Source organism: Bombina bombina, chromosome 8 (genome assembly GCF_027579735.1).
Source record: "Bombina bombina isolate aBomBom1 chromosome 8, aBomBom1.pri, whole genome shotgun sequence".
NCBI lineage: Eukaryota > Metazoa > Chordata > Amphibia > Anura > Bombinatoridae > Bombina > Bombina bombina.
In genome coordinates, this window is record NC_069506.1 from 27,160,764 (window position 1) to 27,177,926 (window position 17,163).

Here is a 17,163-nt window from a genome sequence, read left to right on the forward strand (position 1 = left end):
TTGACTTTCATTTTAGCCAATTAGTGCAGTGTCTGCCACAATCCACGGGTGTGCTCACAATGTTATCTATAGGGTTTACCTGAACTAGCTCTCCCCTGCTGTGAAAAGCAAATACAAAGCATGTGATTAGAGGCAGCCTTCAAGGGCTTAGAAATTATCATATGAGCCTTCCTAGGTCTAGCTTTCAACTAAGAATACCAAAAGAACAAAGCAAAATTGATGATAAAAGTACATTGGAAATGTTGTTTAAAATTACATGCCCTATTTGAAACATGAGAGGTTTGTTTGTTTTTTTTGGACTTGACTGTCCCTTTAACTCCCTGTGCATGAACAGTTATCTATATGGCCCACGTGTACTTTCAATCTTTGTGTTTGAAAAGGAATTTAAAAAGCATGTGATTATAGGCAGCCTTCAATGGCTTACAAATTAGCATATGAGTCTGCCTAGGTTTAGTTTCAACTAAAAATACCGAGGGGAAAAAAGCAAATTTGATAATAAAAGTAAATTGGAAAGTTGATTAAAAATTACAAGTCCCATCTGAATGAGGTTTTTTTGTTTGTTTTTTTGACTATACTGTCGCTTGAACAAAAACAAACTAGCAACTGTGACTAAGTGACTGTAGGTTAGGAACAATATAATAGATGTGACAACCTAGAGCTGTTTCTCAGTGGCATGGGATGTCTAGCCAACAGTTTGGGCATACATAAATCTTTCACTCGCATATCAGTGGTTCACAAGTATTTCATTGTTGGCTGGGATAGAATGAAAGTAAATTGGATAAAGAAAAACTGATGGCATATTTATTTTTTGTCAATCTATTTTCCAAATTTACATTTTGTAGAAAAGTAACAACTTTCAGTTCATAAGCAATAATACATGGTAATTTTAAACTATGACCATGCATCCTGCTTCATATTACATCTGGTTCTGTAAATCTAGACATAAGTCACTGGATTACCAAGAATAATTTTGTATCAAACCGGTTTATTGGACGGATTTTGCACAGGGTTCCTGTGTAGCTACTAGACAGTTGGTAAATGTGCCACCATAGCTGCTCTTAGTGACACCGTACTCAAATTGTCATCCATGTGAAAGAGTAGCATTTAAACACGTTCACTTGATATTGCTGTATTAGTTTCTATTTAAACTGCTTTTACTTCTCTCTATACAACCAATGAGCATTACAAGGAAGTGTACAACTGGTGAATTCATATAAACTAATTAGTTTTTCAGGCAAATAAAATGTGTATTGCAGAAAATTTGAGTACAGCGGCCCTTTAATGAGCATACTGTAATGAAGCTTTGGTTTTAATGTATTCTTCACTAAAACGCATGTACCCGTATTACCCAGACTAGTGGCTCACTAAAATTAGAGTAAGTTTTAGTGCTGTCTGGAAATCTCCCCCAAACTGACTGCAGTCACACTTATACTTGTACACGCTTATGCTGGTGGAGTTGTGATGTCACTACATCTACTCTTGTAGTTCTTATACCGTTCTTTCACAGTCAAATAATTCCGCTAAAATGTAACTTGTTATAGTCAACCACTAGATCTAAACCAGTTAATGCCCAACTTTAGTTTGACCTTGAGATGCAAGCTGTGTCTTGTAGTTACTGGACAACCTGAGTGCTCAATAATTAGCTGCATCTTTTCAATCTTCAACTTGGGCAAAACATCTGTTTATCTTTAGATTCAAACTATAAACTTAACAATTTTTACAATGTTGATTTATAAATACGTTTTTTGTGGGTATTTTTTCTCTAAACTGACATATTATCCACTTGAGTTTGCATACACTTGTGAATTTGCGTTTAATGCTTCTCTCCTACCCACCCAGGAACACCCTTTCAAATGGACTGGGTTACCCCCACCCCCACTGGGAGGCTGATTTAATGTGGTAAACTTTTTTTGTTTTTTGTTTACATAGCTTTTCCATAGCCAATACTGCAATATCACAATCTTCAATGTGATGGTTTCAATGGGCAAAATCAGCATTTCAAACCACAAAGTAGTGTTTTTGTTTTTTTGTGTTTAAGTAATGTAATACACACAAGTACCCAAAATTGACTATTGCAGCACATAAAAGGATATTGTACTGTAAAAGTTCTCCCCTTTTTAAAGACTCTCTTCACTTATCACTTCTTACTACCTAGAATTCATATCCCTTTCTCTTTGCTACTCAGTACTGCTTGTAGGACTGCTTTAACCTATGGTTTGCAAAGTTTAATAAATCTACTGAATCATGTTAACCCTTGGATAAAATAAATCTGTAACCTAGATGAAGTGTTAATTAGTGCCGGAATTTCAAGTATGCCACACATCTCCCTCCTTCCCTTCCTCCCCCCCCCCAATGGACAAGGCAGGTCATCAAATGAAATTCAGATTAGAAGGAACAAGTTGATATCACACAAATCCAGTGCTGTAGAAAATTCTGGAGCATTACAGCAACATGTTGTTGTAACAAATTATTTGATCTCCACTAGGATTCAAAGTTTAAAAAAAATATATTTTTAAGAATAGTCTGATAAAAGCAAAGGAGCTGAAAGTCTTGTATGGTTGGAGGTAGCTCTTCTGTGGCTTCAGTGTATATATAAAAAAAAAAAAAAAAAATTCTCCAGTTAAAACAAGAGCCTGACCAAGAGGATGGACAACAGAGTAGACATCAGTGTGAAAGAGACTCTGGAACTGTGACTGACACCCCCTGATTTACAGTGGTCTTTGTTCTGCCCAACACATGATGCATATGCCATGACATGAGGTATATAATTCTGCTCATGAACTCCATGCAGTAGATGAGCCATTGGGCCCTTGGCAAAAACTGCCACGTCTTCCCCGCCATGTGTCTCCATACGGAGAGGAACTGCTGACTGTGCCAAGTAGTTTGGGTGATCTGGAAAAAGAAGCGATGGGAGGCATAGTTAAATAACTTTCAATATTAAAAATACTGAAAATTCCTATATACATGCATAGGTATTGTACATATGTTGGCAATTAAAGGATCATTAAACACTAAATACATGTTATAAGCATAGTATTGAGGTTATTCTCCACCTCTTTCTAGTTATGGGTGACATCTAGCTTTCACTGCATTCCAATCATTGTGTGCTTGCCTCTGTGCAGCAACTCTGGTTCAGATAGGTAGGGCTGGCAATTATTAATTTATTTTTTTTCTGACAAAAATAAGGGAGACTAGGAAATTGACAAATTACAGATTAGTTACTGAAAACTCTATTTACCAATTTGATAGTTTGGTACAACACAATTCTTCATACTAATCCTCTTCATTCATTCTAGCTTAATCACGTTCAACAATTTTCTGCAGATCGTGAATTCTATTTCTCATTTAAGGCACAGTGCAAGTAAATACATTAACCTGTCGGATACATCACAATTATTAGAGTATAAGCATAAAAGTACATTAGTAAAGGGTCACTCAAGTCAAATTTTAAACTTTCATGATTCAGATTGGAAGTTGAACAATTTTCCAATTTACTTCCATTAATAAAATGTGCACAATCCTTTTTATATTTACAGAGTCACCAGTTCCTACTGAGCATGCGCAAGAATTCACAGAATATACTTGTATGCATTTGTGATTGGCTGATGGTCTCATTATACAGGAGTGGAAATAGAACTCTAAAATTTGTCAGAAAAATGTACTAACTTGAAGTTCAGACTAATTGCTATTGTCTTATAGTATTTGATATGCAAATCTACTGTATTTACTGGTCATTAACTAAATAAAAGTATAATATTGTGTGTGAAACAATAAGGGAGAAATGTTCTAAGAACAGAAAACCTGTAACAGTTTGGGCAAATGAGGGAGATCCCTGGAATTAAGGGTTGGTTGGCATTGCAACCTGCAGTGAAAACTAGGTTCCAAAATATCAGCACCCATAAGAGTGAGGTGCATGATTTTATTTTTTTATGTAACTTTTTAAGCACTGAATAATAGTGCAGAAAGAAAATGTTATACAAGCAATAGTGCAATATCAAAATAGATGTTCAATTTATGCTGCAAAGGGTTAAATAGACCAGCAATGCACTACTTGGCCCAAGCTAAAAACATCTGGTGAGACAAAGTTGTGAAGCAACCAATCGCAAGCTCCTGAGCATACCTAGGTATTTTTCTCTACAAAGGATGAGAGCAAAGTAAATGTCATAATATGAGAAAATTGAAGATCCTCTTCCAATTGCATGTTCTATCTAAACTATAAACATTTTAACTTTCTGGAGGGGGGGGTTAAATGGCTAGAATTAGTCCTTTACAAATGAGTTGACTGCCCTATTTAAACTAAACTCTCTTTCTGAAGAATATATGTTATGACTTAGCTACACTGTAAATTCTATCCAGATGTCTTGAAGGACACCCTTCCTTTAATATCTGAATATTTCCTCTACGGTCATTATCTCCATATCCTTTCCAGATGACTTATTAATATATTTACTCAAATTCCTCACAGTAATGCTGTCTGGACTTCAGATCTCTCTCCCTTTTAATAGACTAATAACTTTACAGCAGGAAATCGGGTTTGAGGCCCCTAATAATGCAAAAATAGTGTTTACGTAGTTTGCGAAGCATTTTGAACATTTACTGATGTCATTAAGATGTTTGGTATTTTTTCTTTTTTTTCTTAATGGATTTAAAGATTCAGCCCATACTTTAAACTCATCCCTTTTTTTTTTTTTTTTTTTTTTTTTTTTTTTTTTTTTTGTTCTCTTCCTCCAACTCTTAGTTCACTGGGACATAATCAAGGCTGCTTTAAATGCAGTCAAATCTACACCAAATAGATTCAGAACATGTCATTTTAAGACTATCAACCTTGCGCTACTGTGTTTAACCCCTCCCCACAATGGGGTTTAACACAGGTGCCGCTAGGGACCCATGACTTGTGCAACTAGCGCTGCTGATCTAATCGGGACAGGCAGTACTTAGCGGGTCCCGAACAACACTTTTACTGTGTTTGTTAACCATTGCGAGGTTGTAGTGTAGGATTGATAGTCTAAAATGATATGCTCTAACAAGCTGGAGCATGTAATATTTTTACTATTATGGCCCTTTAAGGTAATAGAGAGCAGACATGTGCATTAATTCATATTCAGCATTCATTTAGTGAATGACAACACACACATCTCTGTGCAAATCCAGATATTTATGTATTGCACCTTTTTTACACAATAAAAAAAAGGGTGCTGAAAATGTCTTAAAGGGACATACACCATTTTTCTTTGCTGAAATGTTTTGTAGATCCATTTATATAGCCTTTTTTTTTTTTTTTTTTTTTTTTTTTTATAGTTCTGCTTATTTTTAAATTTGCTATAATTTTCAGACTCCTAACCAAGCCCCAAAGTTTTAGTAGAATACCGAGGTATACCTACTCCAGATTTCTCCTCTGTGTAAAGAGTCTTTTCATATGCAAAGGGAGGGGGGAGGGTCTTATTTCTCACTTGCAGTGGGTGTTCCTGCTACCTTTTTTAACGGAGCTAGACTGGGAGCTTCTAAGTTTTTTTTTTTTTTGGTTTTTTTTTTTTTTTTTTTTTTTTTTTAAAACTGTTTTATACTGGATTTTTATCTGTATCTGTGCATATTATTCTTTTATAGTAGTGTCTATTATATGCAGTTATATGAAAATTAGTATATACTGTCCCTTTATGCCGCTGCCTGTGGCCAAATTAGTACTCTAGCAAAAAATTGATAGCCCAATTAGGCATGTGCACAAATTTAAACTGTTAATTTAGCAGTAGCAAACAACCATTGCACAAAATATAAACTTGAACACTTGCTGTATTGTCTTAACAGCATAAAAAAATATAATTGGCCTACATTTACCCTTCTGCCAAGCATTTGACTGGTTTGTCACTATTATAATTTGTTAAAGGAATAGTCTAGACTTTCATGATTCAGATAGAAGTAAATTAAAAAATTGCATGCGCTATTACAATATTTTTTTCGTTCTCTTGCTATCTTTATTTGAAAATGCAACAATGTAGGCATAGGAGCCTGCCCATTTTTGGTTCAGAGCCTGTGTAGCACTTTCTGATTGGTGTCTAAATGTAACCACCAATCAGCAAGCGCTACCCAGGTGCTGAACTAATGGAAAATAGGAGTAAATTGGAAAGTTGTTTAAAGGAATAGTCTAGTCAAAAATTACTCATGATTCAGATAGAGCATGCGATGTTAAAGATTGTATTTAACACAAACTGAAAGCTCTTAAAATTACTAAAATTCCACTTCCTGTTCTGACGTAGCGAGTCAGCCTATCAGAAAAATGAATCTACCGCTTTTACACCTGTGCAGCGACTTTCAGTGTAACCTCAGTTTCTTTATAAAAGGATAATTTAAAAAAAAGTTACTGCACTCTTTATTATGCCATTCTACTTTAATTTCCCTTGCATAATGTGACAGCCATCAGCTAATGCCAAAGTGTGTGTGTATTGTGACTTACACATGCTCAGTAGGAGCTGGTGTCTCCTAAAGTGTGCATAGGAAGTTGCCTACAATTGTGAGCTCTATCTGAATCCTGAAAGTTTAATTTTGATTTTAGCGTTCCTAATGTAATCACAAAATCTTTGTTACAAGGGGTTGTGTGCCACGTAACACACTGACCAAATGGTTTGTACTCACTGAAATCAATAGTAGAAACATTCTCTCGTGACCCATCCACCAGTTTGTAGCCAGGACCATTGCCATATAAAATAGATGTAAATGGCTTGTTGTCTACGTCGCTTAAAGTTGGAGCTAAACCTGTAAGAAATTAATTAAATTTACCATAATGCTACAATCTTCCAAGAAACTGCAAATAACTATAACCCGACTTAAGTTTTTGAAGTCTTTTTTTTTTTTTTTTTTTTTTCTTCAATCAAAGCAGATGTTGGGAGCGGATGGGGATCTTCTTTTGGCAAAATGACACTATCTTTTACTGTCCAGGAACTGCATGTCACTCTTCTGTGCATCCGTTTAATATCTAGTGTTTGGCATTCCACACATACCACAAATGCTTGGATATAATTTGCAATCAACTTGACTCTCTCAGCCTGATATCTTGGAAGCTATAGTGTCAAATGGAAGGATTTAGGACCTGGTTGAAAAGATGGTTAAAAATTATCTGCTTACAACTTTTAAAATCTAAACTCCTAAAAGGCCCATGATCCTACACAATCCAAGATTTATTTTATTATTTTTAACTTTACTTGTTGGCCAAAACCACTATAAAGCATAAAATGTTGTTTCTGTGCCCTCTCAATCACATTGACTGACTAGAAGAGGTGCCATATTTTAGTGAGATGGGGTCTACTTTTTGTGAATTCTGTGTGCCAAACAATCGGGAGTTTACACACATTTACCTTTTTTAATACAAGGACTAACATTTTTGTCCTGAATCACTATTTTGGCTACTTGAAGTGGTGCAGGATATACTAGTGCAAAACTTTATTGAACACTTAGTCAAAAGTGATATTTTAACCTACACGTTTACTGAGTAGGAAATGGGTAATCTCAGAACAGATTTGATCTGTTGATTCATTCAAACTTTTGGGCAAACCCGCTGTAGAAAGTACACAGGAGCAATTCTAGACCAAGAAATGTAGTGGTGTAAAATGGACAACAAAGATATATAAATACTTGGTGGTGAACGTGTTAACCTGTTCATTCTGGGTATAATCTAGTAATAGGTATAAATGTAATATCTGCTTGAACAAAAGGTATTTAAAAATAAATCTTAAAACTTGAAAAATAGTACAATGTCTACCCCTTAAGGGAATTAAGATTTGCATAGGTTTTAGAGGGCTGCAATATACCACATAGACCCCTCATCCAAGTCCATCTGTTGGAAAACCTACCAAATATAGAATTTCCCCTGTGAGTGTAACCTCCAAAAGTGAAAACATGGGAATGATCAGCAGTGACTACTGTCAGGGTGTCCTCTTCTCTGGTCAAACTTGCTGCAAGACCGATGGCAATATCCATCTGTACAGCTTCATGTAAGGCTTGTTTTGCCTTGCCTTCATGGTGCCCATGGTCTATCCTGCCACCTAAAATTTTAATAAGAAAATATTTTTAAATATTTGTGTAGCAAAATGTCTTACTTTTAGTTGTGCATCAACTCTTAAACACAAAGAGAAGTGCAAAACGTTTAGAATATATTCTATTCTCCTGGGTAACCAAAGAGTACAAATAAGACAAGGCAACCTTAAAACCAGTCCATAAAGGTGTTCTTGTGTTTGTCTAACAGTTTGTCTACAATGGCCTTTTTGTTCCAATTGAATACTGGTCTAACGCCAGAACCTATACATTTTGGGTTTTGTTTATTATTCCTATAGTAGCGGCTTGCATTTTACAAGTAATACTTCTTCAAAACCCTATTTAACCACAAGAGAATACAGATAGTAACCAACCTTCCACAAGTAGAAAGAATCCGTTGGGATTTTTCTTCAGTATTTGGATGGCTTTTTCCACCATTTCAGGTAGGGATGGGTCCATGGTCTTGTTTCTGTCCAATTCGTACACCAGATCCACTGGCTCGAAGAGACCTGTAAGAAAGGTTTGTGAAACGTATTGATTTAGTCTAGGGAATACATTTCAGAGGTGTTGGAGCATTAAATATACCGCACCCATCAATTCTAAAGGTCTGTAAGATGGCAAATATTTTGTACTGGCTACCATAATAAATTTTAATAAGTTGATAAAGTGGATTTATATAGGCTGTAACAGTGGCTGGAGAAACCTTGCACATTGGCAGATACATTTTGAATTGCCACTGAGATGTTTGGAAACTGCCATACAAACTCACCCAGAAGATAATCTACATCTTGTGCACTCAAAGACATCAGCTGCTCTCTATTCCATACATAACGTGCCGCCTGTGAAGACACAAGGTTTAGCTTAAATGTTTTTGGTGCGTGTGGTTTTTTTTTTGTTTTGTTTTTGGAGGGGCCTTATAGTCCTTTACCCCCTCCCACACTTCTGGCAACATCTGCTCTATATTGTACAGTCAACCATACTTGCCAAAAGGTTCATATTACTCAGTTTATTACATTTGGCGGGCGGGGGATAAAATGTTCCAAATCTGTATTCAATGAACTCTGGTATTGGCACAATTAACCCACAAATAACCCCTTGGATGACTGAAAGGACAAAAAATAACAATTTGTATCGTATATGAATGGAAAAATGTAACAAAGTATTTTATGGGGCATTACATATGATGGAAAGTCATTCACTCCTAGCTAACTTCATCACAAGAAACAATGGTATTCCTACATTAAACACATGCTACACCTAGGCATCCCAATGACTTAAACACAACCAACATGTCCAACCTGTAAACTAAAATTTACAAAAGAGAAATTCTGTAATAACCTGAATTCCACAGAAGTGCTCATTCATGCTTTGTAGAGTTTCCCTTGGCATCTTTATGGGTACCGGGTGTGAGCAGTATTATATGGGTATGGTAACTTTAGGCCACTGATGCAAATTCTGCATGAGTGATTGGAGGGTTTATTGCATATGTATGAAGTAATTACCTGTGCTGAAAAAGGAATTTTGTGACTAGGTTCCCGGTATCGCATGAAATACCAGGCATAATAAATATTAAATGGAAGAGAATTGGATAGCTAAGGTGTGACCCTTACCTGCTTGTTTGGCTTTAGATCCAGCCATATTTTGGTCAGGTTCATGCCATCCAGACGTGTGCCATTAGCCTTTTCATCTTTCGGATATTCTATGTCTGGTGTATTTTTGGGGTACATGTACTTCCTTCCTCCTCCCATAATGACCTAAACAATTGCACATACATTAGGCCCGCTTCATTTTACGTTTTTTAATGTATTTCTAGTTTTAAAACATTTATTTATTTTTGTATTTTTCTAATTTTGTCACTGAATATCTACTAGAGATGTGCAGTAAAAAAAAAGATTGTTTAGGACGATATTTTCATTCTGAATATTCAAGGAAATTTCCCTGAATATTGCTTTACTGCACTATTTGGGTTTGTTGTTTTAAAAAGGAAACCTTTACATTTTTCGTTAAAACCAAATGTAAATGTTTCAAAGCTATAGGTAAAAAGTAAGTTCACCTGCAGCTACATAGTTACCTTAATGTGCTCTGGAGAGCACCCTAACCTGTTCCTTTTCTTGGCTGTTGGCTTCGCTAACAGGAGGTTTAGCAGTTCCAGGAGGCCCTGGGTGCTGAGTGCATTAAGGCTCCTGTTAGAGCAGCCAGGGACTTGCCAAGAAGTGGATCCGGATAGTGCGCTCTCCAGAGCCTGTTAAGGTAGGTATAAAGCCTTAAAGGTACAATAAATGCTAGATAGAATTATGCATTAAAAGATCAGTCTGAGAATCCTGTAGATGTATTAAAGTGTCATTGGCCGTTTACACTTTATTTTGTCAATATTTCAAGTTTTAGGGTCTATAAAACAATGGGATCTGCCATGTTGTAACTTAGGTTACCTTCTCTGCTGTGGCCAATTAGGAACAGGTGTGTGTTTTTTTTTTTTTTTGTTTTTTTTTTAAATACCAGTGTCATTGGCTGCACACTCTAATGACCTATTATAACAGTGTGCTGCGCGTCAATTTCTAACAGCAATTGAAAAGCTCATGTCAGAATGAATTTACAGGAAAAGGGGACAAAATAATGAAAGTATACTGCAGATTTTTTTATTTTATTTTTTAAATAAATTTTATATTACCATCTCAAAGTGTTTTAATTTTTTTTTTTTATTAAAGGAAACTAATACTGACATTTCTTTTAAATTTTGTTGGTGCATTCGGATATGTTCGAAAACAAATGCACATATTTTAATATCTACTCATCACAGCTGTCAAACCATATTTTGAAAGATGTAAATTTGGCGACTTTTCAAAACCTATATGTAGTTACTCTGCAAGATGCACGCTGTAAAAATTAAAAAGGAGCAAACTTAAATGTCTTTTTTTTGGGAAAATTTAACAATTTTGCATAAATTAAAGGAACATAAAACATAATTTTATTTTTATTTTTTTTATTTAAATTTCAAGACTTTCTAACCTGCCAAAACTCCTATTTTTTTATTTATTTTATTTTTTTCTCTTTCAGTCAAAATGCGGTTGCTGAGCTCCAAACCAAAGCACGACAGCCCTGCAGCAGTAAGTAAAATATTGACAGCGGTGAGTTGTGATATGGATGGGAACCCCATAAAACTACATAGTGGTAGTTATTCCAAGCCATACATTTACACTTCACTTCCTATGTGACGGTATAAACTAAATCTGCGCACTCCATGTGAATGTTCTAACGGCATTTTAGATACCACTCCGCTAGTGGCGTATGGGAACTTACATCTATGTCTGGAATATTGTGTACTAGTTGCCAGGCAATGTCTTTACATCCTTGTTCCAGGGCATCAGCAGGCATCTCGTTGTCTGAATACCAGTCTCTGTTTACACAATGTGCGTAGGCAGCACTGGGGGTTGCGTGGTTGACCCTGGTCGTAGTTACTACACCCACTGATTTCCCTGGTATTGTGTAAGACAGATGATGATTTAGATAAATGTTTGCAAAATTTCAAAAGTTCTCTAGTCTACATACATTCACACCACATTCAGTTGAGGTGCTTGTTCATTGTGAAAAGGGACATGAAACCCAAAATTCCCCATACATGTATTTAATGAATGTATATTGCAATATTTCATTTATTTTGTTTTTCACTGTAAAATAGAGGTGGTCCCATACTCCTTAAAGGGACGTAATACTCAGCTGCAATATCACTGCAACACTTGGCATATATCACCTGAACATCTCTATGTAAAAAAGGAAGATATTTTACCTCACACCAGAGAAAGTGCTGTGTAAACAGTTTTACATCAGCTGCTGTCCAAAGACAAAAAATAGCCAATCGGCAGTGCTGAGATCTCTTGAGACATAGATATTCAGGTGATATTTTAGTCTGCTTTTTACAGCCATACTACATCACTTTCATGTGATTCAACATTTGGGCACCATATCAGTTGTGTTTTTTTTTTTTTTTTTTTTTAAACGGGTCAAAAACTCAAAACTGCAAACTGATTGCTTGGCCACTGTCAAGGGAGGGATTTGTATGTACACACTTATGTATATTGCAAGGTTTTATTTAGTAATCTTAATTCTCCATCAAATCAGTTTTAATGTCCCTTTGAAAATTTCAAAATGCCTTTCACTTAAAAGAATAACCATCTTTGAATATACTAGTGCTTTATTCTACTCCTCAAGGTGAGCTCAAAGATCTGTCTGCTCAAATAGTTTAGGGTTGAGGTGCGGTGTAGCTGGCTGACTTACCTGCCTTTTTAGCCCACTTAAGGATAGAATCTACTTCATTGCCCTTGGTGGTGTTACAGTGACCCCGTACAGCTGCTGCATTAACCCCTACGGTGCCTTCATTTGCCTTCACACCACACAGATAGGCTGTGGCTGTACCAGCGCTGTCTGGAACCTGAGCATCAGTGTTATAAGTCTGCAAGAGAATGAAAAAAGGTTTTTATATGAATTTAAAGTGGCGTTGTAGTCTAAAAAATTGAATGTTTGCATTCTCCCCTTGGTTTATAAAAACAAAAAAACAAATTAATTCCAACTGCTTTGCAGAGTAAGCTAATTGCGGGAAAAAACAAGGCTCATATGCACCAATCATCCTGTCTTGTTCAGGAGAGGATCACATGTTTAAAATGCTGCTCCAGCTCTGTAAAATTCTTTAACGTTAGCGGGGGGGGGGGCTTCCATTGGCGTCTTATCTTCACAGAGGGCTGCAAGATATTAAAATGTGGTTTGTTTTTCATTTATAATTGGGGGGGGGGGTGATAATAAGGAAACGGGTTACTGTCCTTGCAGCATATTTAAAAAAATAAAAAAAAAAATTGGCTTAAATGAGACCTGATTTTATGGTATAAAACTTTATTATTTAAAATAAAGTTACTCACATGGTTAATGACCCTGCTGATTGCTCACATCTGTCTGTTCAATTAGGATTAGTACACAGTTAAAATCTCTCATCTCAAACGCAGCGCTGAACCATGTAGAACTGAATGTGCTCGCTCAGTACTGGAGGCTTCAGAAAACCGGTTTGTTTTTAAATGGGGGAGAAAGTATTTAATCAAAAACTGTTAACTGAAGTGGCTCCTGGTTGCAGTATGTTTTAACTATAGGCTGGGTCCAAAACTTTGCAAGTGTAAAGTGCTCTAAGGTGTGTCTGGTGCAGAAGAGATTACCACAACATATGGCAGATGGTGCAAAACTGACTGCAGGTACACGGGTGACAGCTTGTTGGGATCTTACTCATGGTATTCATACAAAAACAACTCTACCAAACTGGCTAAAGCATGCTGAGACTGGTACCTACAAATAGCACTGGTACTCAGACCCAGAAACTGCTCAACCCACAGCTACATCTGGGTCTCGGGATATCAGGGCTATGTTCTCTGTGTCCAGCATTTAAAGGGACACTCAACCCAAATTTATTTTTTTCGCGATTCAGATACAGCAGCAACTTTCTAATTTACTCCTATTATCATATATATTTTTTTTCTCTTGCTATCTTTATCTGAAAAATGGCATCTAAGCTAAGGAGCCATACTATTTTTGGTTCAGACCCTGGACAGCACTTGTTTATTGGTGGGTGAATTTATCCACCAATCAGCAAGAACAACCCAGGTTCACCAAAAATGGGCCGGCATCTAAACTTTCTATCTTTTCAAAAATATATACCAAGAGAACAAAGAATTTGACAATAGGAACAAATTAGAAATTTGCTTAAAATTGCTGCTCTATCTGAATCACAAAATTAAAGGGACACAGAACCCAGTGTTTTTAAACACCTTGTGTTTCTTTCACTTAAGAACGAGTCTAACAGGGTCCTATCTGAGATCAGATGTGGGCATGTAGCTAAGGACCACAGGGCAATGGAATCATATCTGTGGGCATATGATCATTATTTGCTATGGATACAAAGGACTGATCTCATGTATATGGTCACATGGTTGACAGACTGCAGGACCATGGAATGTTATGAGTGTTTGTGGCTGATAACTACAGTGTAATGCAGTTTGATATATAGGCATAAGACTGGCAGGTACTACAGAGGCATAGGTCTGGTCTTTGGTATAATATGGGTATGTAAATGACAGATCAAACTACATTGCACTATAGTTCCAAAGCCTCTGTCGTACCTGCCAGTCATATGCCTGTGGCAGAATATGGGTACGTGGCTGAGTACAGGGCTGATCTGTGGTAGAAAGGGTACGTGGATGACTTGTGGTAGAATATGGGCATGTGGTTGGCAAGGTAATAGGGTCATCTGCAATTATGTGGCTAAGAGCAGCTACAGGATTATGTTCCTCTAGGTATAAAGCTGTTGGATATATAGTCTGAGGTTGCTATACAATTCCCCTACAGCTTTCCCCAGTTACTGATCATCCAGCGCTTCTGAAGATGGCTGACAAACCTAGCAATGGTCCTAATAATAAATCTGGAAATAGTATTTGTACCTAACTAAGACACAATGTCTTACTTTCAGCATTCAGTGTTCTTACTTATTTTAGCTGAGCAACATGTGGGTTTGGAACAGATTGATGCCCTAAATACAGCACATGTGGGAGGAAAAGGCAATACTAGATGTTCCAGTTAACAATCTAGTAACCTGTACTGGTTTGGGGAATAGTCAGGAGCTTGTTCTATAAGAGATTCACAGTTCTGTGGTTTTTGTAGGCTTTATTTTTTTTCTTTGATGTTGGTGTACAAGACAAGCCTGGGTGTTTTAGTTACTTTGACCTAATTTATAGTGTGGATATGTCAGGTTTATTTTTTTTCCATGGGTGGGAGTCCCCCAGTCCCAATCAAAGCTTCTATAATTTTGGATTCTCTCCTAGAATAGCTGGGAAATATCCTGACAGGAATGTGGAGCAGGCTCCCTACCAGGTCGTCTTGTGGGGATGCTAGGTGTGAAAATTATATCTTCATAGGGCTCACATTTTTAGTTGTAGTACAGACTGAAAACATTCAATTATGTATGAATGAAAGTTTGTTGTTGATGCCAGTGAAACAAAACTGACTCCCTGCTAACATTTAAAAAAAAGTTACCTCAAAGAAAGGGAAAGGTAAACTCTTTATCTGCAGTATAACTGTACAGTTATGCCACTATTGGCTGGCATTGGTTTTCTATAGGGAGACTGTCATCTATCTAATGTACATGTGGCAAGAGCAGATCAGAGCTCCAGTGAGATTATTGGCAGCATTGTGAAATAAACTTGATGCAAAAACGTCACACTACATTTTGTGTTGTGTATGAGACCAGTTAGAGGAGGCTACTAGCTGCTTCATACCGTAGAACAGAAATACAGCTGCTCTGTGGTATCTGGTGATTAGTCATGCCCCTAAAAAAAGTTAGCGTTTTACCTGGGGGAAAAAGGAGGCAATGGCTCTTGTATTATAATTAGGTGGCCCATATGACGGAATCATTGGCAGGAAGTGAATTGAAAAATTATAGGGGTTTGCCCAAATTGGTGATCAACCTTATTACAATTCTTATGAAGGCCCATGCTACACTTAAAGGGACAGTCTACACCAACATTTTTCTTATTTAAAAAGATAGATAATCCCTTTATTACCCATTCCCCAGTTTTGCATAACCAACACAGTTATATTAATATACTTGTTATCTCTGTGATTACCTTGTATCTAAGTCTTTGCAGACAGCCTCCTTATCTAAGTGCCTTTGACAGACATGCAGTGTAGTCAATCAGTGAAGACTCCTAAATAACTTCACGGGAGTGAGCACAATGTTATCTATATGACACATGTGAACTAGCACAGTCTAACTGTGAAAAACTTTCAAAATGCTCTGAGCTAGGAGGCGGTTTTCAACTGTTTAGAAATCGGTTTGAGCCTAGCTAGGTTTAGCTTTTCAAAAATACCACCAAGGGAACAAAGCAAATTTGATGATAAAAGTAAATTGGAAAGTTGTTTAAAATTGCATGCCCTATCTGAATCATGAAAGTTTAGTTTTGACTTTACTGTCCCTTTAAGATATTTAAAAAAGGCATAAATTGCAAAACTAATATTCCTGTACTGTGGGGGGAATTAGATGGTAAAGTGACGCCTCACAAGTATAATCAGACGTGCACTTCCTGTTTAATGACTAAACTTTTATCTGACGGTGCATTTTTCTTAAGCATGATGGAAGCTTTTACAGTTTACTGTTTAACTTAATTTAATGCAGGATTTTCCATTATTTTAAATGTTATCAGAATAACCTCAAAGTAATTCAGCCAAAGAATAAACTGCCTCAAAATCACCTTAGGTTCCCTGTCTCCACCACAGGATTGTAGAGTTTCATATTTACAGTGGAAAAAGTAACCATTCTTGCCACAACTACGTAATTACTCTATGCCTAGAAGTCTGCTGCCCGAGACTGCAGAATTCTATCTGCTGCAAACGCATATTGCTTTCAGCAGAAAAACATTTTGAAACTACTTCCAAAACACAATGTGCAATTACAGATTCCAATAGAAAATATAGATCTATCTCTCCCAATTGTCACTATTTGAGAGGGGACGGTCCTGATTCTGAGCTCTGTTCCTCAGACAGCCATATGCCCTTATTTCCTCTAGCCACAGCCAGACACTACCACTAACTGCTGAGAAACGCACCCAACATGGCTTCTCCCACAAAATAGCAACCGGCCCCATCAACCTCCCTGATACCCAGCCACAAATGTTGGTATGTTCTAACTCACTAAAGCTGTTAAGGTCATACTATGACCAGTGATCATAACATACATTCAATGATCTCTAACAAAATTCTACTTGCCTTTGACAGGGCAACATATGGAAACTTGTCCATTTCTAGTTGGGTTTCTTCACCAGGTTTTCCATTCATTTGCCCCTTTAGGATCCGGGTGGCAGTCACTGTTGGGACACCCATACCTGTAGCATAGGGGGAAAAATAACTAACTTTAAACTATCAGGTGTATACACAATCATCTAAATTACCCATGACACACGCCGCATGTCCAAATTTGATCTGAAGTGTAGCCTTGTCACAAAGGTCACACTAAAGGTCTCTGACCCAGGGACATAAGTGTCTGGAAGGGGGGCAAGAGAAGGCAATCTATACATACACGAGCTCGCTCTCATGCTCAAACTTACTTTGCAGATATTT

The 17,163-nt window shown here is 36.9% G+C and overlaps 1 protein-coding gene across 2 annotated transcripts in view; it reads right to left on the reverse strand.

The window, feature by feature from the left end:
- Nucleotides 1-779: 779 nt before the first annotated feature.
- The window catches only part of LOC128638328 (alkaline phosphatase), a 35,330-nt gene continuing 18,946 nt past the window's right edge, over nt 780-17,163 (reverse strand). For both annotated transcript variants that reach the window (XM_053690231.1, XM_053690232.1), the window contains 9 exons: nt 16,813-16,928; nt 12,295-12,469; nt 11,320-11,495; nt 9,633-9,776; nt 8,792-8,861; nt 8,397-8,531; nt 7,842-8,033; nt 6,628-6,747; nt 780-2,892 (listed from right to left, as the gene is read on the reverse strand). In XM_053690231.1, coding sequence (XP_053546206.1) covers nt 2,621-2,892; nt 6,628-6,747; nt 7,842-8,033; nt 8,397-8,531; nt 8,792-8,861; nt 9,633-9,776; nt 11,320-11,495; nt 12,295-12,469; nt 16,813-16,928 — 1,400 coding nt within the window. In that variant the 3' untranslated portion in view covers nt 780-2,620. The remainder of the gene's footprint in view (nt 2,893-6,627; nt 6,748-7,841; nt 8,034-8,396; nt 8,532-8,791; nt 8,862-9,632; nt 9,777-11,319; nt 11,496-12,294; nt 12,470-16,812; nt 16,929-17,163) is intronic.